Source organism: Leptonychotes weddellii, chromosome 7, assembly GCF_054177405.1.
Source record: "Leptonychotes weddellii isolate Sample4059 chromosome 7, ASM5417740v2, whole genome shotgun sequence".
Classification (NCBI taxonomy): domain Eukaryota; kingdom Metazoa; phylum Chordata; class Mammalia; order Carnivora; family Phocidae; genus Leptonychotes; species Leptonychotes weddellii.
This window is the reverse complement of record NC_138375.1, coordinates 96,693,704-96,714,828: the sequence shown is the minus strand read 5'-3', so window position 1 is coordinate 96,714,828 and position 21,125 is coordinate 96,693,704. Positions and strand designations below refer to the sequence as shown.

At 36.1% G+C, this 21,125-nt stretch overlaps 1 protein-coding gene across 10 annotated transcripts in view; it reads right to left on the bottom strand.

The window, feature by feature from the left end:
• ADAMTS6 (ADAM metallopeptidase with thrombospondin type 1 motif 6) overlaps positions 1 to 21,125 on the bottom strand; it is a 158,678-nt gene that overhangs the window by 39,910 nt on the left and 97,643 nt on the right. For 9 of the 10 annotated variants that reach the window (XM_081825684.1, XM_081825686.1, XM_081825688.1 and 6 more), the window contains 2 exons: positions 15,181 to 15,344; positions 14,616 to 14,754 (listed from right to left, as the gene is read on the bottom strand). In XM_081825684.1, coding sequence (XP_081681810.1) covers positions 14,616 to 14,754; positions 15,181 to 15,344 — 303 coding nt within the window. Of the gene's footprint in view, positions 1 to 13,856; positions 13,946 to 14,615; positions 14,755 to 15,180; positions 15,345 to 21,125 lie in introns of all 10 variants that reach the window. The other variant, XR_014146734.1, reaches the window with a different exon arrangement.

The window sequence follows — 21,125 nt, the reverse complement described above, 5'->3', positions numbered from 1 at the left end:
ATATTTTAGAATATGTGTTGTATTCATTCCCTCCTAACCCCTAGAATAGGCCAAATCTCAGTTTATGTGACAACAGTTTGGAATTTTTTAACCATTAAACTTTAGATTTTTGAGGGAAGAATGATTCACATCATGCATAGCTGTGATCCATTCACAGATGTTCCACAATATTCATCAGATATCTCTCCATTGTGTCATTCCAGTGGGCAGATAACTAAGTCCATGTGATCCACCTAGACAAAAATCACTACCATTAGTCATAGGATTCAACTACCAATTGCCACAGTGGCTCAGAATATTTATTCACCCAGTTCAATATGTTGTTCCTATCAGGGAGAGCAGGGGATTATTTTTGTAAGTTAACATAGTCATTTTTTAAAAGTCATTCAAATATGATTATACTTGGAGAGGGAGACGCAAACCACCCACTTACACAGAGGACTTACACAACTTTACCCATCTTTGATCATTATATTTAATAATAAAAAATCTGATTACATTTGCAATAAGGAAGTTGTCATTCAATTTAATAACTTGGTTGTTTTTCAGGAAAGAATAAACATTTTCAGCACTATAAAATGGAACTGATGTTACTTTGCCTCAGTGTCAGAAACATCAGTTGTTTCTACAGGTTAAGACAAAGTTCTACTTCTTTTAAATTAACGCTAGAAATGTCATTTGGTTATAATTACATTAGTTTTTTAAAAGTAGCCTTTAATGTAAAAGCAAGGCCTCTTCAATTTGAATCGCAGGTGAGAAATTAGTTACTAGAGGTGAGATTTATATTTGATCCTAAGATAAATTGTAACCATGTATGTATCTTGAAAAACTTAACTACATAACATTTATTGTTGAAAATTTGGAAAGTAAATAAAATCACAAGGAACAAAATAAAAAGTATCCATAATCTCATATCTTTGTTCTGGATCTTTATTTTTAAGGCTATTTTGCTTTTTGGTGGGATCCAGTAATTAGTTTAAAATTACATAGTACACAAACTGAACATGCCACTGAAATGTGGTTGACAAGTCATTCATTCATTCATTCATTCACTCATTCAACAGAGAATAGTCACTATAAGGAACTGTGCTTCTTAAGAGACAGATACCAAGTGCTAAGAATTACAAATTGACTTAATTTTGGTCATGCCTTCCAGACTTCTTAAAAACTAGGAATTAGGACATTTTCGGGTTCACTTCAGTTTCATAAAATTTCAGAACACTAATTTTTATGAAGTAAAAATTAAAGTCCTTGAATAAACAGCTGAAATTACTCTATATTTCATGAAGATGCATTTTTCCTTGCATTCATCTTTTATTAATTTTCTTCTAAAATGTTCTATTAGACAGTGTGGTATTTCACACTCAAGAACTGACTATACCAGTAATCTATTCCAAATCTTCTGACAATGCTGATCTATCTCCCTCCAACAGCATAAAAGTCCCCTTCCAACTTTTACCCCCACACTTGGCAGATTCACAGATTTTTTTTCTTTTTCTTTTTAAATCAGTAGCAACAGGGTAACTCTAAACCAATGCACCTAACTTAGGATGGATTTTGAAACACATACTTTGGCACTAAGGAAAATGCAGCTTTTAGCTTTAGAAAGTAGAAAATACAGATCAAGTAGAAATAATCTAAACTAAGTCAAAAAGAAAAATGATTGAGTTTAGAATCTTTTTATATGATTAAGCCTCTTATATACAGCTTCTTTTAAAGTAATCTGTAAAACAAAATAAATCTTGTAAAGTAATCTGTAAAACATTGCTAAGAAGTTGATTCAAAGCCTGTTGGGAATAATTACATCCAGTTACAAAAAATCACTATGTTTTCAAATCTAAAGACTTACAGTTTATAACTAAAAACATAAAATGTGCACATGGCCAGTCAGAGATGCCTAATCAAAAACAAAATTCTAATAACTTAGTGTCCATGTCCCCTGGAGATATGCAGATGTTCTGCAGAATTTAATTGGTCAAATTTAAAGCCATACTAATTGCATTTTATTCTTAAACATCTGAAGTTACTGGCATGCAAATTCTATACCTGTTTTTTTATTTAATGTAATCCCTCTTCCACAGTTAAAAAAATTAATGGTGTCATATCATGAAATTTAAGTACAAAGATGTCATTACCAATACATATTTACTTAAAACTCTCCAAAATGGGTGGATCCTGTTTAGAGATTTTTAATTTGCTTATCAAAGAATCAAATATGATGGTTCTTAACATGGAAACATAACCCTTACTTTTAGTCTCTAAGTTTAAATTTATCAGATCTTATATTTAATATTTAACTTTCAGCCAATAGTTAAAAGTTACAGATGTCCTGTGCGCCTGGGTGGCTCATTCGGTTGAGTGACTGGCTCTTGGTTTCAGCTCAGGTCATGATCTCAGGCTTGTGAGTTCGATCCCCATGATGGGCTCCATGCTCAGCTCGGAATCGGCTTCCCCTCTCCCTCTAACTCTGCCCCTCCCCCCGTTTATGCTCTCTCTCTCAAATAAATAATCTTTAAAAGAAAAGTTACAGATGATCTATTTTCCTACCAAAGTTTCTCTTGTCTAGTGAGAGGAAGGAGAACCCAACTTGCATCACTGCTCTAGCTGTATCTCAGGAAATGGCTTTAAGTATTTTGAAAGAACATATACCCCAGGAAAGTTATTACGAAGTCCAGCGAACTGCAAGTCAGTCCAGATGGAATCCTTTATCCACTGTGCTTATTCTAGGAGATGGTGATGGTTCAACTGAAGACCACAGGATCTTCTGCTCAGCAGCCACATTCCTATTTATAAACTCATTTGTAACAACATTTGGCAATATATGGCCTTTCACAGAATAGTTGATCATTTTAAAAGTAGAGAGGAGGGCACTAGATGCACATAAATTACCACCTGAATTTCACTTGAAAGAGTGACATCTGTTAAACCAAGAGTATATGGGGGAGCAGGAGAAAGACCTTCTAGGTCTTTTCAAATCTACTCCTAAGACTCAGGATTCCGGTCTTACACCATTCAGTTGGTAAGTAAGCAGTCTATAACCATATGTGAGTGAGTCAATAAGGAAAAGAGAGGTATAAAGAGGGGTATAAATGCATCCTTGGGATTAATGGGCTAAACAACATCTAGGGTAATTTAACCTAGCAGCATAGCACATCACATCTACCCAAGAAACAGTTTTCCGAAGAGGAAATGGGGAGAAAAAAGCCAAAAAGTTAGAGCTTATACTACTAATGTGGTTGGTGGCTAAGACAACAATTTGCTTAACCCCAGCATCTAAAGTAGCTAGCAACCAAGACAACACTCTATAAAACCATAATATGTAGAGCATATAGCTAGCAATATTAATTTAAATCTTCACCGTAGATAGCATCTAAAGAGCAACAAGTGCCCAGGAAAAAAAAAAAAAGTCTCTTTGCTCTGCCTCTCACTGATGGACTCGGCTATTGTGCTGTGTGATTACTGGCCAGACACATGCATTTGCAGGGCAGAGAAAAGTCCATCTGCCTTGGATCTAACAGCTGGCACCCAGTGTACCGATCAGCTCCACCCACATGCTTTCTTCTTCTGCATCGCCTCCTGCTAGTTTTTATCTTTCAAAGGCTTCCTTTCTCTGTCTTTCCCAGAAGACACTTCTGCCCTAAACAAAACTAGATGTTCCAAGGAAACACAGGATTATATACATACATAGCAAAAAAAAAAAAATGTGCAGCTCTAAAATATTGTATTTTTCTACACCAACTGTGTCTAGTGACAGTAAGGTAGGGAGGGGCATACATATACTGCATTTATTTGAAATCATACTATCCCAAGAGGGAATTTTTTCTTTTCTTTTCTTTTTTTAAGATTTTATTTATTTATTCAAGAGCAAGAGAGAGAGAGAGACAGTGGTGGGGGGAGGCAGAGGGAGAGGGAGAAAGAGAATCTCAAGCCTCATGTAGGGCTGGATCTCATGACTGGGAGATCGTGACCCACACCAAAACCAAGAGTCAGATACCTAACTGACTGAGCCACACAGGCACCCCTCCTTGGAGGGGTTTTCTACCACTCATTAGATATTAATAGGAATGTCTTCCATGGAAAGTGTCTAACTAAATCAAAGGTTTCCTTTATTTAAAAGACTGTATTTTCAAGTAATTTCTACACCCAGTGTGGGGCTCAAACTTATGGCCCCAAGATCAAGAGTCACATGCTCTACCAACTGAGCCAGCCAGGTGCCCAGAAGCTTTTCTTTCTTTCTTTCTTTTTTCTTTTTTAAAAGATTTTACTTATTTATTTGAGAGAGAGAGAGCATGAGCAGGAAGAGGGGCAAAGGGAGAGGGAGAGGTGGAAGCAGACTCCGCCCTGAACGAGGAGCCCCACACAGGGCTCAATGCCAGGACCCTGAGATCATGACCTGAGGTGAAGTCATAGGCTTAACTGACTAAACCACCTGGGAGGCCCTGAAGCTTTTCTTCTAATTATATACAACACTTTCTTAGAACCAAAGAGCAAATCTTTCCAATATGAGTTATAAAAAACTGTATAGCTTATTAATTTCCTCAAGTAAAAACAATGGGAATAGTAATATCAGTAATATCAGTAATATCAGAAAGTCTTATAAAATAGGGGCGCCTGGGTGGCTCAGTCGTTAGGTGTCTGCCTTCGGCTCAGGTCATGATCCCAGGGTCCTGGGATCGAGCCCCACATCGGGCTCCCTGCTCAGCGGGAAGCCTGCTTCTCCCTCTCCCACTCCCCCTTCTTGTGTTCCCTCTCTCGCTGTGTCTCTCTCTTTCAAATAAATAAATAAAGTCTTTAAAAAATAAATAAATAAATAAAATAAAATAAAATAAAATAAAATAGGGATGATTACTGCCATTTAAAAAGGCTTAATTTTTTTCCAAAAGCATTTTAAGCATAATACCTTGTAAAGATGCATAATGTTATGACTGTTAAAAAGCTATTTAGGACAAAATATTTGTGAAGTGAAACAGGACCTGTGACACACAAATCATTAATACAACAGGAATGCACTTAAATTTCGCTTTCAGCCTTACCCAAGTTTTTCAGCAAGTGAACATGTGTGCAGGCCCTGATCATGTTAGGGAAGAATATAATCTCTAAAGCAATAGAAATGAGATGAAACAGGGAGGAAAACAGCACTAGGGGAAATGTCTGGGGTCAGTGGAGACTTCTTGCCTTCAGCTATACATCTTGCCATTAGAGAAAATGCAAGCCACAATATGCAGGAGTAAATAGTAAAAAAATCAGGCTACCACATCAAACATTCATAGGTAAGACTTTGTACAAGAAGTTAGAAAGCTTAAATAATATTGAAAATACACAGGAGAATTCCAAAAACAATTTTAAGTGTATTACATAAGGGAAGCCACGTGCTTAAGTAAAAAGATAAATAGAAAAAATTATTATAGACAAATAAATGAGCAAACATAGCCTCCAGAAGTGTGAACCAACCAAGAACATGAGTTTGCCTAGAGCAGTTGCTCCTCTCCAGGGCATGCGGTATGAGAACTGAGCCAGTGCCATTGAGGGCTACAGAGACGAGGCTATCCAGAGCTGTGATGTTCACAGGTGCCTTGCTGTGATGCCTGGCACAGCTACACCCATCTATTATAGGGGATTCTTACTTCCCAACATTGAAAATGACCTGAAAGAAGGGGATGTGGGAGAAAGTGAATAGGGGAAAGCCATGGTCAGTGCAATGATAGACCTTGTCTAGTCCTACAAGTATTTTATATTTCAAAGACCAAAGAGAAAATCTGAGAACAGCAAACACAGATGAATGCAAATCTTTATTTTTCTAAACTCAAGTCACTTTTTACAAGGGGCTTGCATTATTAAAAATATCACAGTGATCTATTTTACGTCTAAGTTGGTGTATACAGGAATCAAATGTAAAATGACTCTCATAGTTTCAAACAATAGTACATTCTGTTACTTCAAACAGAAATGATTTTTTTTTAAAGATTTTATTTATTTATTCATGAGAGACAGAGAGAGAGAGAGAGAGGCAGAGGGAGAAGCAGGCTCCCAAGGAGCAGAGAGCCCGATGCGGGACTCGATCCCAGGACCCTGGGATCATGACCTGAGCCGAAGGCAGACGGTTAACCATCTGAGCCACCCAGGCGCCCCAGAAATGATCTTTTATAGGGAATTTTCCTTAAAAACTAACTATATAACTATATTTCTTCAAAGGGAAATAAATGGCAATGAGTAAAGTGCTTTTAGTTATTCAAACTAAAATTTCCATCTGTTATCTTTTATTTAACCTTGAAAGTAACTTTTGGATGGTAAGTCCTAAATCAAAGAGAAGCAAACTTTGTTATAAGATTTGACCTTTTTATGTCTTTCATACTTAATTTCAATCAAGTCTACTTTGAATCTTGAAAAACAACTGGATTTTGTTTTCCTCTCTCTGCTCCATTTTGGGACTCCTCTACTGTGAACTTGTATCAAAGTTAGAGTATATAAGTCCTTTATAGCTGCAATACATATTACATATTATTATTATGTCTATAAAAGTCAACTCTGAAAACACTTGTTTGTTTGAAGCACATTCTGTTAGTTCACTAATACTGTGAATTGACCAGTTTAGTGATGTTAAAAATGCTAGGTATCTTGGGGTACCAGGCTGGCTCAGTTGGTACAGCATGTGACTCTGGATCCTGGGGTTGTGAGTTCGAGCCCCATGTTGGGTATAGAGTTTACTTAAAAATAAAATCTTTTAAAAAAATGTGAGGTATCTTAGAATTAATGAAGAAATGAAAAGGACATCTGTGAAAATGTAAGGCATTTACCTGTTTTATCTGGTACTATGAGAGCTGTTTTCTTTCAGTCAGGTATTAATATAAGCCTGAAGATTGTATTATATTTTTTCTAATAATTACTTTTAAAAGACAATTTTAAAATTGTTATAATGGAATTACTGTACTTTTAAGTGCACGTTATCCTTGTGTCACGTCATTTTTGAAAATGAAATATATAACATGAACATATAGTGCTTCCATAGAAACAACGTAGAAATATCCAACTTTTTAAAGAGGCCAAGGCAATCTGCATGACAGATTCATTAAAATAACTTGAAAAGTATGTCATTAATAAATGGAATAGTGTAGGGGCATCTGGGTGGCTCAGTCAGTTATGCATCTGCCTTAGGCTCAGCTCATGATCCCAGGTCCTGGGATCGAGTCCCACCCACATCGGGCTCCCTGCTTAGTGGGAAGCCTGCTTCTCTCTCTCCCTCTCCCCTCTCTCCCCGTTCCTGCTCTCTCTCTCAAATAAATAAATAAGATCTTTCAAAAAATAAAATAAAATAAATAGAATAGTGTAGATTATTACATAAACTTGTTAGGTAGCAAATTGCAAAGACAAATTTGCTATCAGTTCTCTTTTAAATATTTAGGGTATTTTTTCTTTTTTCTTTTTTCTTTCTTCTTCTTCTTCTTTTTTTTTTTTTGCTTTAATCACCCACCAATCTTAAACTGAACTAACAGAGATAGAGGAAGGAAACATATTCAGGACACATCAGAAGGAAAACTTAATTACAGATATGAAGGAAAAGTTTACACAGTATTCAAGACCTCTAGTTCCTTAGCTGGAAGTACAGAAGAGCCTCTGATTTTAAACTCTGAACATCACCAGGACCCTGATTAAGGAGTTTATATGCATTTTTTCCTTTTATGAAATGAAATTCAACATCTATTGGAAGAAAGGGAGAGGACTAATTTTTATCTACTTTAATGATACTCATTTTACCTTAAATCAAGAGTTCTCAAAATTTCCTGGTTCATGACACCCTTAATGTCTCAGTAATTTTTTCACAGCCCTGCTAGGCAGAAAAAAAAAATATCTAAGAGTTTTACTTTTTGAGTAGTTAGGTCCAAACAACTTAGTAATAATTGGTGTGGTAAATGACCAATGTCACTGTGTTTTCATCAAAAATGTACAACCTTCTGCTGTGTCTTTTGTGAGTGTTGCAGTATTCTGGGGCACTGTGGTGCAGTTTGAAAAATATGGGCCTATATCAGGAAAATGTAAAATAGTAGTTGGAAACTGTGTAAAGCATCCTAAAACTATTAAAGAATAGAAACCAGCTCCAATATGTATAAGAATCCAGATGAATCAGGTGATAATCACAAAAAGAGTGAATTAAAAAAATTTGTCCTAGCTAGAAAGAAGAAACACATAGAATATCTTTTAAGTTTGTATGCTATTCACACACACACACACACACACACACACACACACACACGGCTTAAGATGACATCCAGGGGAAAAAAAGAAAAATAAAATAAGCATCTAAATAAGCATGAAACATCCAAGAAAAATTAATTAGGCTATGTAAATATAAAATAAAAAGTAATGATAAAATTTTAAGTGGTCAAAAACAATTGATCAGAAGCATTCCTGAATAACCCCATAGTATATATACAAAAAATCTGTACTTTGATCTTTAAATAAAATCAAAATTGCCTCTAAAAATTAAGCTGTCTTCTCCCTTCTCCCTTTCAATATAAGTATGGTTTTAGCTTATCTTTTTCTCCCTGAGCTGCCGGCAATATTCAACAGAGATGCCAACGTTTGTCAGCATAAACTTGACAAAAATGAGTTCTTTGGTATGCAATTTTTGTACTTCTACACAAAGATAAAGAAAGAAAACTGTCAGAAAAAAATTTAGAGAAAATAATTAGAGGTGTCAGGAGAGCCAATTGCAGGTCAAAGACTATATTTAGAGCATAAATTTCAAAAGAATACATGTAAAATATTTATGTATTTTTGACTTTTCTTTACATCACAAGTAAAGCACTCTTTTTTAAATTTTATTTTATTTTATTATGTTATGTTAATCACCATACATTACATCATTAGTTTTTGACGTAGTGATCCATGATTCATTGTTTGCGTATAACACCCAGTGCTCCATGCAGTAGGTGCCCTCCTTAATACAAATCACTGGGCTAACCCATCCCCCCACCCCCTAAAAACCTATTTGTTTCTCAGAGTCCACAGTCTCTCATGGTTTGTCTCCCCCAACGATTTCCCCCCCTCCATTTCTCCCTTCCTACTATCTTCTTTTTTTAAACACTCTTAAGACTTTCTTTTTAACAGAACAGGTACAAACTTGAATTCAACAGTGCAGTGACTCTCAGTTAACTGGCTTTGGAAAGCTTTGCTTTAAAGCCTATGGGTTGCATCAAATAAGAGGAGGGGTGAGGGAGGCTTCAGGTGGAAAGAGAATGGTTAAAATGGTTGGAAATGAGAGCACATCCAGAAAGGCAGGGAAGGAAATTATCATGAATACTGCTGCATTTTGCAAAGATTCATTCCCTAATGAAACAAAATCTCCTAAAACAATAGATGACTTTCCCCTAAACCATGTCACAAAGAGAAAAAAGTTATCAGTTTTCACAAATGTTGAGTTAAAACAGGAGCCATATGCCTCTGACTTGTGTGTTTCAATTAAACTTGGTTGAGTTTATAACCACTTATTCATTATAACTCCCTAAGTACCACAGAAATTTGAAATTAGAGGGAGGACTTTGGAAAACCTGCTTAGCACAATTTCAAAAGGTCTTAGTCAAAAGGTTGAGAAACAATACTTAACAGTTTCAGTCAGTTTTAAAAGCATTGATCAGATGCTTATAAATGATCCATCAGGTAGAGAGAGCATGTAAATAAACTGAAAAAAGCTTTCTAAAGGCATGTCCAAGGCTGATGGCCACATTAAACAAAATTACAAAATTAACTGGCATTCTATTACATTTTTCATTCCCACCGTTAATGTCCTGTTCTACTTTCCCACCCCAAATACATATAAATAAATCTCATTAATCTTTGCATTAGTTAACTAGTGGCTACTTAATAACAGAAATGTGAGTTAATGCTACCAGTGGCATTTGCATCTGAATGTAAATTACTTGAATACTAAATAAACTTTCCATCAGCCTCAACGGCAGGACTTCTCAACCTTGGCTGCACATTAGAATTACCTAGGGAGGTTTTAAAAATCTGATGCCCAGGCCACACTCTTGACAAATTACATCAGAACTTCTGGGGGGCGGGCCAATCATCAGAATTGTTCAAAGTTCTCCAGGTGATTCCAATGTACGACCAAAGTTAGGAACCACTGGCTTTAGGTAAAGCATTTGAAAAAATAAAATTTCGAACTAGTGAAGGAGATTTTTTTTTAATGGGGATTTATCATGTTGTTCTATGGAAGTTGCCAACTGGTGGAAAGGCTCTGTTCAACGTAAAGGACCATCTTTATTAAGAGAGAATTCTACATTTAAAAAATCACTAGACAATTTCTAAGTCTTGATTTCAGGAAGTTACTTCACTTGGGTTTTATCTACAAAATAGGAATGATAAAAGCAATGCCTAGGCTTATGGTGCTGTTGATGATGATCAAATGTAATAGGGTAGCAGAAAATGTTTTATAAACTACAACATTTTATTTATTATTACATAGCTGAGCAGAACCATTTATCATTAAAAAGACTAGCTGTAATGTAAATTACAACTGCAATATGGATTATTACCTAAATGATTTGCCACTTTGTTTTAATAGGCATTTACTTTATGAAATCTAAGGGTCTAGCCCAGTGTTTTTCACTAAGTATGGTTCCTGAGCCACTAGCAACAGCATCACCTGAACACCTTTCAGAAGTGCAAATTTTTGGGGTCTATCCCACACCTACTGAATCCAAAATTGAAGGCAGAACCTAGCAATCTTATTTGAATTAAGACATTCAGGTAATTCTGATGTTAAAATATGAGGACCATACATCCAACCAAAGTGAGTAAAAAGTGAGTAGGTATGATTAATATCAAAGGAAAAATACATAATATTTGTTATTTGAAACTTTAAATGTTGCAGTGCAAAGACACAGTGGCCTAAATTACTACTTTAAAAAAATTCCTAAAGCTTTGTATTCAAAAATAATATAATTCTCCTTACCCAGCTGAGCTTTATCAATTAACACATTAATCATGAATACAATGGTAGTATATAAATTTGGGAATCAGATAAATCACAGAGCATATAACACTCTGGATAAGGAATAAAGAAACAAAACTCTAGTAGGAGTTAACAGTAGTTCAGAAAAGAGTCAAATTTTAATTCACTGGGCCTGAGCGTCTCTCAGAGGAAGAATCACAACTGTATCTTAAAAATCACATTTATCCTGAAGACAACACCCCACAGCATCTCAATGTTCTTATTCAGGCTAAGGAAGTGTTTCAGCACTTACTCAGAGAAAACCATTACTTAGACTGAATCACCAGCAATATTTCCTGCAGCATGAGATTTGTCATTGGGTCTGCTAAGCAACAGAAAAACAATCTCAAAACTTCTTATCTTAAAAGATATCATAAGAGAAAGCTATCAACATTGCTCCCAAATTCAGTTTGTTATTTGCCACTAATAAAACATATGCAGGAGAGTAATAGGTGAGATCACTGAATAGTCTTGTGAGATTGCAACAGAAAGTTCTTTGAGATCTTTCTTGTTTTCTCTTTTTCCATTTTAAAAAATTTTGGTGTCCTCAAGACACCTAGCATCACCCTGGAAAGATGAGAGTGAAATATCCCAATTAAGAACTGACTTTATCCCTTGGGGCACCTGGGTGGCTCAGTAGTTAAGCATCTGCTTCGGGCTTGGGTCATGATCCCCGAGTCCTGGGATCGAGCCCCATGTGTCGGGCTCCCTGCTCAGCGGGAAGCCTGCTTCTCCCTCTCCCACTCCCCTTGCTTGTGTTCCCACTCCTGCTGTCTCTCTCTCTGTCAAATAAATAAATAAAATCTTAAAAAAAAAAAAAGAACTGACTTTATCCCAATTAAAAACTGTCCCACCTCCCAAGAAAATTAACAATTCTCAACCCTTATTTCCTACACTGGAAAAAGCTAGCACAAGTAAATAATTGCCAAAATAATTGATTCCTTTTGCTCATCCACTCATCTCTGAATATTTATTGAGTACCTAGTATATTCCAGATATTGTTCTAGGTGCAAAGTGAATCTAGAGAGGATGCACAGACATCAGTGAGGAGGGCATAGATTCTATGTCTCCAGGTTTCAGTTTCTCTGTCAACCAAATCATTAGTACTCAAACTTGAGCGAGCATCACAATCACCTGGAGAGCTATTTAAAACAGACTGTTGAGGCCCACCCAGAGTTTCTATTCAGTAGATCTGAGAGGGGGCCCCCAAAGTAGCATTTCTAATAAATTCTCAGGTGATGCTGATGCTGCTGGTACAGTGGCCGCACTTTGAGAACCACTTACCAAGCCAGCCAAATGGCAGCTCTTCACACTATCCCAGCCGACTTCCAAGCACTGTACATCTCTCTTCCAAAGAAGGCAATGGCCTCAAGACTGCCTCATGCCTGCTGTCATAATCACACACAACTGAGCAGGATTCCAGTTTCAAGAACTGCCTCAAATATCTACGATCAGTAGGCTCCAGAACAGAGGGAAAAAGTACAAATAACAGAGAAAATTCTCCTTCCAGGGGATTTTCTCCCTCCTTGTTCTTCCTTTTGTTTTATCCCCTACCACAGGAAATCATTTTTGTATTATGATTTCCCAATGCGAGTGTTATAGAAAAGAATAACACTCCTTTAGACTTTTCATATATCTTTAATATAATCACAGCTTTTCTTCTAAATTCAGTTCTCAGGGCCTAACACCACCCTATTTGTCGGACTATCTCCTTTTTGAACAAAAGAATCATAGGGTTAGAAGGAACACTGAGAATTCACTTAATCCCTCCTTGGCCTCAGACAAGACTGTGTCTAAACCATCCCCAAATATAGCAATTTTCAGTACAAAGACGAACAGGCACTAAGAATTTCTCATTCAACATTCTGTCACAGACTTGAAGATACTAATATACTTTCCCTCAGCCTTCTCTTCTCCAAGCTAATCATCCTCAACATTTAGACTTTCCTCATTAGATTTCCTAAACTTTATTTTGACTCTTCCTTAATAACTTTATCCTACCTTATACTTCAGGGCCTGAATTATATATGTACAGTTATCATGAAGACTTTTTTGGTTTTTTTTGGTATGTGAAAGGGATAAGTTAATTTATAGCTTGAACAAAAATGAATTTATTGGAACAAAGAAAGATAAATGTATAAATGCCACTAAAATGTAATACGGTGGCATTCACTTGAACAATTAATTTCAAATATCCTTTATTTTATTAAAATATATAGTAATGCCTTACAGTTTTTAAAACTTTACATTATAAATCACTAGCCATGTCACACATAAAACGGATAGGAATTAGAGATCTTTTAAAATATGTCACAAATTATATATAACCATGTTTCATGACACCTCACACAGGAGAAGACATTATTATTATTATTAATTTGCTTTTTTGATGTTTTATATTGTGTTTACTACTAAAGTTGAAGTTATAGCTAATCAATGATTTATTTCTGAATGAGTCTAAAAATACTGAATATATTATATAATAATCATTTCTGTGAAAATAATTCCTCCTCAAGGAGGAGCCTCAAGAATCAGAGGTGTTTAGAAATTCAATGAGTGCAGGACAAGATAGGGTAAAGGTCTTGTCCAATCATGTGTTTCTGAGCAGTTTAGAAAGGGAAAATAGGCAATACATTGGAAATGGAGTAAAATGGGATGATTCACTTTATTTCTATTTCTCCCGTTCTAAATATCACTATTCAAAATCAATCTTTGCTTTTGGAATGGTGAGGTCCTCTAGCCCAGCCTAGGCCTGGGGGATAGGGTTGCTTCCTTGCCTATTGGGACCAAGGTGTACGGTGGAGGCGATGCATTTAGTCTCCAGAGAGAAGGAAGATGCTGCTTGCACAGCACTTCTACTCACCAGTCCATGCAGCAGCAAGGGTGTTGGCTTTGAAGGAAGCCAACTGTCCTGCTCTCCCAGCCAGAGGTAAAGAATTGCATTGGTGGCCACTAGAGGGAGGAGGATTAGGAATAGAGTAAATTGTGGGGAAAAGGCACCCATGAAAAACGCACATGGGACAACCAACACATCACCAACCACCGCCTAGCAGCTACCTCTCTGAGGGACTATAACGGGGTCAGCATACACCATTAACCCGGAGACCCAGACACCAGGAATTATCGTAGTATCCCAGCATATAGCCCCTTAACTGTGATGGCTGGAGAAGGGAGTTTGAATAGGTTTGTGGGAAACACACAAGCACACAAACACAAACACGCAAGCACACAGACATACATTCTCATCCCCCATTACAAGAAGTTGCATCTGTGCCGTCTGATTCTTGCTCATTTTCTGATTTAAAACTCTTGATGTTCTTTACCAAGAATGTGTTCACGAAAAGCAAACAGCCCACCTTCAAGATAGTCTTGGGAGAAGCACCAGCAGAGACACTCATTGTGCCAAGATGTATTTTACCAACAAATCTGTACAAATTACATGAGGTTAAAAACAAACGGAATATAATATAATTAAAGCAAAGTTTCTTTTGCTAAATTACAGCTTGAAGCAAACCTGCAAGAAATGTTTCCAATTAGCTTCTTTAGCAAACACAAAGCATAGCTCAGAATATGTTTTGCTTTCCATCTGCCCTCTGGGTGGGCTGCCTAGTGGGTGTCTTACCTCCAGCACAAGTAGCTGAGCATTCTGACCAAGGCTGATGATTCCACGTAAAGCCAACTTCATTGTCTCCACTGCCAGTCCGAGTGATGGGAACGTTGAATTTATACCTAATTCCCAAATTCTGTTCCTGAAGCAGAACCTGCCATTGAAAACAACTGGTGAAGATAATTAAAATACAATGAGGCTTCATTCAGATACTTATTATTTCTTTTGAAGAAGAAATGTCATAAAGTAAGTCTTACAGGAAATTGGAGATAACTTGTAGAACACATGCACTTACATTGAATTTTCTCCTTCCATTTTCATGGGTAATTTAGAACCATTTCTCTCAAATGCCTTGTTTGGTTACAAAAATATTATTTGAGCAGGCATTGAAAAGATCAAGCCATATGGAAGGAGCAATATGGCCTTAACCTTACACAAATTTGATACCCTTGGGTAAACCATTTTATGTTCATTAACCTTGATTTCACCACCTGTAAAAGAGAGATAATCAAGCCTGCCCCTCTGTACCTCACAGGACAGATTACAAATGGTAGAAGTTAAGTGGCAAAGACACATTTACCATGACAATGAGATTTTCCGAGGTGGGACCTAGAGCTTCCAAAGATTCTGGTTCATCAGTTGGTCTCTTGTAGTGAAAAGCTGTCCCAGCAACATCAAACTTCCGAGGCCAGTCAATAGTCCAGGCACCATTAATATAGTAATCATCCCCTTCAGATTTCAAAGCTAAAAAAAAAAAAATCACAGTCTACCTAAAAATGTGAAACTTTATTTACCACAATGACACTAACCACAGTGGCATATACAATGAACATCCATTCCATTTTCACTTAGAGATGGGATTCTTGACCATTTGCTTAAATACAAATTAACACGGTAATTTTCCATGTGAATATGGAGAGAGATCTTTATTAAGAGAGAATTCTACATTTAAAAAATCACTTTTATTTTAGATATTAAGTATTTATAATGATATTAATAAAAAGAAATGAAAATTTTACCTGGAGGAATAAACACATGGAACTAGCAAGGGAAATTATAACAAAAGCAATAATTGGGGATGAGAGTGAGAGTAGGGAGCAGACTTTCTTGCCTAAAACTTAAAATGATAATTATATGAATATGAGGTGAAGCGAACTTGTGGTACTGGCACACAGACAGACAGAACAATGGAGCCAAACAGTTAAGAAATAAACCCAAGGCACCTAGTTGACACAGTCGGTTAAGCGTCTGACCTTTGCTTTCAGCTCAGGTCACGATCTCAGGGTCTTGACATTGAGTCCTGCATAGGGCTCCATGCTCAGCGTAGAGTCTGTTTGAGATTCTCTCTCTCTCTCCCTCTGTCCCTCCCCCTGTATGCTCTCTCTCTCTCAAAATAAATAAATATATAAAATCTTTAAAAAAAATTATTAAATTCTATGTTATATGAATTTCACCTCAATAAAAACAAAATTAAAAAAGAGAGAAAGAATAAATGCCAGGTGGATAAATATTTAAATGTATACATAGTTAAATAATAAAATGCTAGAAAGAAAATGTGGAAGAACTTAAAAAAATAATATTAGGGTATGAAAAGGTTTTCTAAGCATGACAAAGAAACCTCAGAAATGATAAAGAATAAGTTTAATAAATATGCATGCATAAGTTTTTAAACCGCTGTAGGAAAATAAGGTATTAAAAAGTTTTAAAAAGGGTTATTAGCACTACTATACAAAAACTCCCATAAATAAATAAGATGATGATAATTTTGAAAATGATGATCAGATTTGACAATGACAAACATGTTAGCATAATTTTTTGTTAGCATGCTAGCTTCTTCAGAACCTTTATCACTGGGGCACCTGGGTGGCTCATTTGGCTAAGCATCCAACTCTTGATTTCAGCTCAGGTCATGACCTCAGGGTTGTGAGATCAAGCCCCACATAGGGCTCCATGCTGAGCAGAGAGTCTTCTCTCTCTCTCCCTCTCTCTAAAGTAAATACATTTCTGGGCGCCTGGGTGGCTCAGTTGTTAAGTGTCTGCCTTCGGCTCAGGTCATGATCCCAGGGTCCTGGGATCGAGTCTCGCATCAGGCTCTCTGCTCGGCAGGAAGCCTGTCTCTCCCTCTCCCACTCCCCCTGCTTGTTTTCCTGCTCTCATTATCTCTCTCTGTCAAATAAATAAATAAAATCTTTAAAAAATAATAATAAAATAAAGTAAATACATTTTTTAAAAAATCTTTAAAAACCACACACAAAATTTTATCAGGCCAGATGAACAAGCAAAATAAAAACAACCCTCCCCCCCACCCACCACCAGCAGCTTTGAATTCTCCTTCAATTTTAGCTCTCACTTTCCATTTTCTCAACTACTTAATGAATGGATCCTAACTGGCTTTTGCTGGTACTATAATAAATTCAGAAAAACCCAAAGTATTTAAAAAGGAATGAATAAGGGAGGAAGATGTGGCTTTATGGACAGAGCATTACCAAGGGGAAAAATCTGATGTTAGGATTCTTATTTTTTAGTCTTTTGATGTGGAAAAGAATCCAAAATTATGGTGCAAAAATAAAGAGTTGGTTTTTTTTTTTAAGATTTACTCATTTATTTTAGAAAGAGAGAGAGAGAGAAAGAGAATGGGGGTAGGAGCAGAGGGAGAGAACCCCCAAGCAGACCCTCCACTCAGCACGGCACCCCACACAGGGCTTGATCCCATGAGCTATGAGATCATGACCTGAGCTGAAACCAAGAGTTGGACACCCAACTGACTGAGCCACCCAGGTGCCCCAATAAAGAGGTTTTCTTAAATAAAGGAAGGAAGAGCCTGATAATACTAGTGTTCTATCTAAAGAAGCATTCTAGATGTGGTCTTATTTTAAAAAAGATTTAAGTCAAGGGGATATTTCCAAGGGAATAGGAACTCATCCAGGTCTCGCTAGGAGTTTCTGAAGAGTCTAAATCTGTCTTAAAGGATCAAACATCAAATAAATAGAATTTCCACTTCTTTCCATGTTGAGATAACTGGTACTGGACTTGCCCTCCAACTGTAAACAACTGGAAAGCTCACAAAACTTTTGAATCAGCTGTTCTTAAACATTGCCCAGAACTGTGATACCTGGAATAAGACAGACAAGGTGAGTGGTAGAGGCACTTTCTGTCAGTGTAAAAGTGGAAGAACCCAAGCAAAGCATGGTTGTCTCACTGAGTTAAAAGAGAGAGATCAGAAATTGAGAAGGCCAAAATAGATGGAATTTGTAGGACCAGAGATCTAGAGTAGAAAGAGGGAATCTGTTGCTGAATAACAATATATATATGCATAGGATAAAATTCCATAAAGCCAGGCAAAAAAAAAAAAGCAAACAAAAACACTACCAGGGAACAATAAGCTGAAAAATGGCCAGAGCAAGAATTCAGAGTTTCAACCACTAAGACATTCAGTAGAGACCCAAAAAGAATCATGCCTTTTTAGTAGGGTTGAGTAGATTCAAGAGTAAGGGCTACTCTGCACTTACCCAAACAAAGCTCAAAAACAAGTCTCAAAAGATTAAGCTCATCTACAAGTTACTTAACACTCTTTAAAAGAAGAAAACAAAATCCAGACTCAAAAAAAAAGAAAAATTCACAATGTACAACATCAAATAAAAAACTACCACAAATGGAAAGAAACAGGAAAATCTGACCCAAACCAAGAAAAAGACCAAGTAAAAGAAATAGACCCAAAAATGACAGAAATTATGGAATTAGCAAAAAAATATCTTTCAAACAGCTATTATAATATACCCCAGGAATGTAAAGAAAAACAAATATAGTGACAAGAAATTAGGATATATACATATATATATGGAAATTCAGAACTATACAAAGGATATATGACAGATAAGTAAATAAGTAAGTAAACAGAAAATAATTTTATTTATTTTTAAATTTTTATAAAATATAATTGACTTTTTAAAACTAAAACAATAACAATGTATTAGGCAGTTTATAACATACAGAGAAATAAAGTGCATTTAAAAAATAGGACAAAGGATGGAAGGAGACAATGGAAATAAACTATTGTAAGGGCCTTGTATTATACAAAAATGGTATAATATTATTTGAAGGTGTACTCTGACAAATTAAAGAAGAATTTTGTAAATGCTAGCACAACCACTAAATAAAACAGAGTATAACTAATAAATAATTAGTACAGATCAAATGAAATACTATAAAACACTTGCTTAATCTAAAAGACAAAAAAGAAAGATAAAAGGGATAAAAAAATAAAATAGAAAAATAGCAAGATGGTAGACTTAAATTGAAAGATACTAATAATTACATTAAATATAAATGATCCAGACAAGAGGTTGTCAAACTATGGCCACTAACTGTTTTATAAATAAAGTCTTACTGGAATATACTCATTCATTAATGTATTATCTATGTCAGCTTTCACACTACAATAGCAGAAGTGAATAGCTGAGACAGACAGACTGCATGTCTTCTAAAGCTGAAAATATTTACTATGTGGCCCTTTACAGAAAGTTGGTCAACCACCCTGCCCCCCATCTGGTGTTTGCAATTAAAAAAGCAAAGATTGTTACACACAATAAAAAATCAACCATAGGTGGTCTACAAGAAACATTTTATTTTTTTTAATTTTTTAAAGATTTTATTTATTTATTTGACAGAGAGAGAAACAGCAAGAGATTCCCACAAGCAGGGGGAGTGGGAGAGGGAGAAGCAGGCTTCCCGCGGAGCAGGGAGCCCGATGTGGGGCTTGACCCAGGACCCTGGGATCATGACCTGAGCTGAAGGCAGATGTTTAATGACTGAGCCACCCAGGTGCCCTCTACAAGAAACATTTTAAATTCAGAAACACGTACATGTGAAAAGTGTATGGGTGGAAAAAGATTTGCCATGCAAAAACTAATCTGGGAGAAATCTGGTGACTAGGTTACAATCAGACAAAATAGACTTTGGGTCAAAGATTATTATCAGGGATAAAGAGGAATATTTGATAATAATAAAATGTTCAATATATCAGGAAGATATAACAATCTTTTCTTTTTTTGAGAGAGAGAGAGAGAGCATGCAGAGGGGGAAGGGCAGAGGGAAAGAGAGAATCATAAGCTGGCTCCATGTCCAGTGCAGAGCCTGACGCAAGACTCTATCTCACGACCCTGAGATCATGACCTGAGCCGAAATCAAGAGTCAGATGCTCAACTGAATGAGCCATCCAGGAACCCCAAGAAGATATAACAATCTTAATGTCTATATACTTAGTAATAATGTTGCAAAATAAATGAAGCAAAACCTTACAAATTAATGGGAGAAATAAGCACATTCACAATTCTAGTTGGAGATTTCAACATGATTCTATAACTGCTTAAACAAGAAGGCAGAAAATAAGTAAGACTATAGAAGACTTCAACAAAACTATTGACTGGTTTAATCTAATTGACATTTATGGAATGGTAAACCCCATAACACCAGAATATACATTCTTTTCAAGTGCACACTGAATATCACTAAGATAGACCATATGCTGGACCATAAAACAAATCTCAATAAAAGAATGAAAATCATATGAAGTATGTTTTCTCTTCATAAAACAATTAAAGTAGAAATCGATAATAAGGGCGCCTGGGTGGCTCAGTTGGTTAAGCGACTGCCTTCGGCTCAGGTCATGATCCCGGAGTTCCGGGATCGAGTCCCGCGTCTGGCTCCCGGCTCAGCGGGGAGCCTGCTTCTCCCTCTGACCCTATCCCCTCTCATGCTGTTTCTCTCTCTCTGTCAAATAAATAAAAATAAACAAAATCTTTAAAAAAAATAAAAAAATAAAAAAGATCTGGGAAATCCCCAAATATTCAGAAATTAAATAATACCTCCTAAGCCATGAGTCACAATGTAAATAAGAAGATATTATTTGGTAATGAATATACAATGTATCAAAATATATGGGATGACGTTAAAGCAGTGCTTAGTGGGAAATTTACAGTGTGAAATGCTTAAAGTAGAAAAAATTCTTTAAATCAATAATCTATCTTGAGAAGCTAAAAACTAACAAACATAATGTGAATAGGAAAAAAAGGGAAACAATAAAGAGAACAGTGGGAACAGTGTAATGAAAAATGGAGAAATAACAGAAAAAATAATTTAAACCAACAGCTTGTTCTTTGAAAAGATCAGTAAAATTAACAAACGCCTCACTAGCATGATCAAGAAAAAGCACAGGGATAAAAATCATATTATCATTGCAATAAATGCAGAAAAAGCATTTGACAAAATTCAACATTTGTTGATGATAAAAACTCTCAACAAAGTGGGTTTAGAGGGAACATACCTCAATATAATAAAGTCCATATATGAAAATGATAAAAAACTAAGAGCTTTCCCTATAAGATCAGGAACAAGACAAAGATATCCACTCTCACCATTTTTATTCAACAGTACTGAAAATCCTAGCCACAGTGATCAGACAAGAAAAAAAGAATAAGAGGCATCCAAATTGGTAAGGCAGATGACATGATAGTATACATAGAAAAC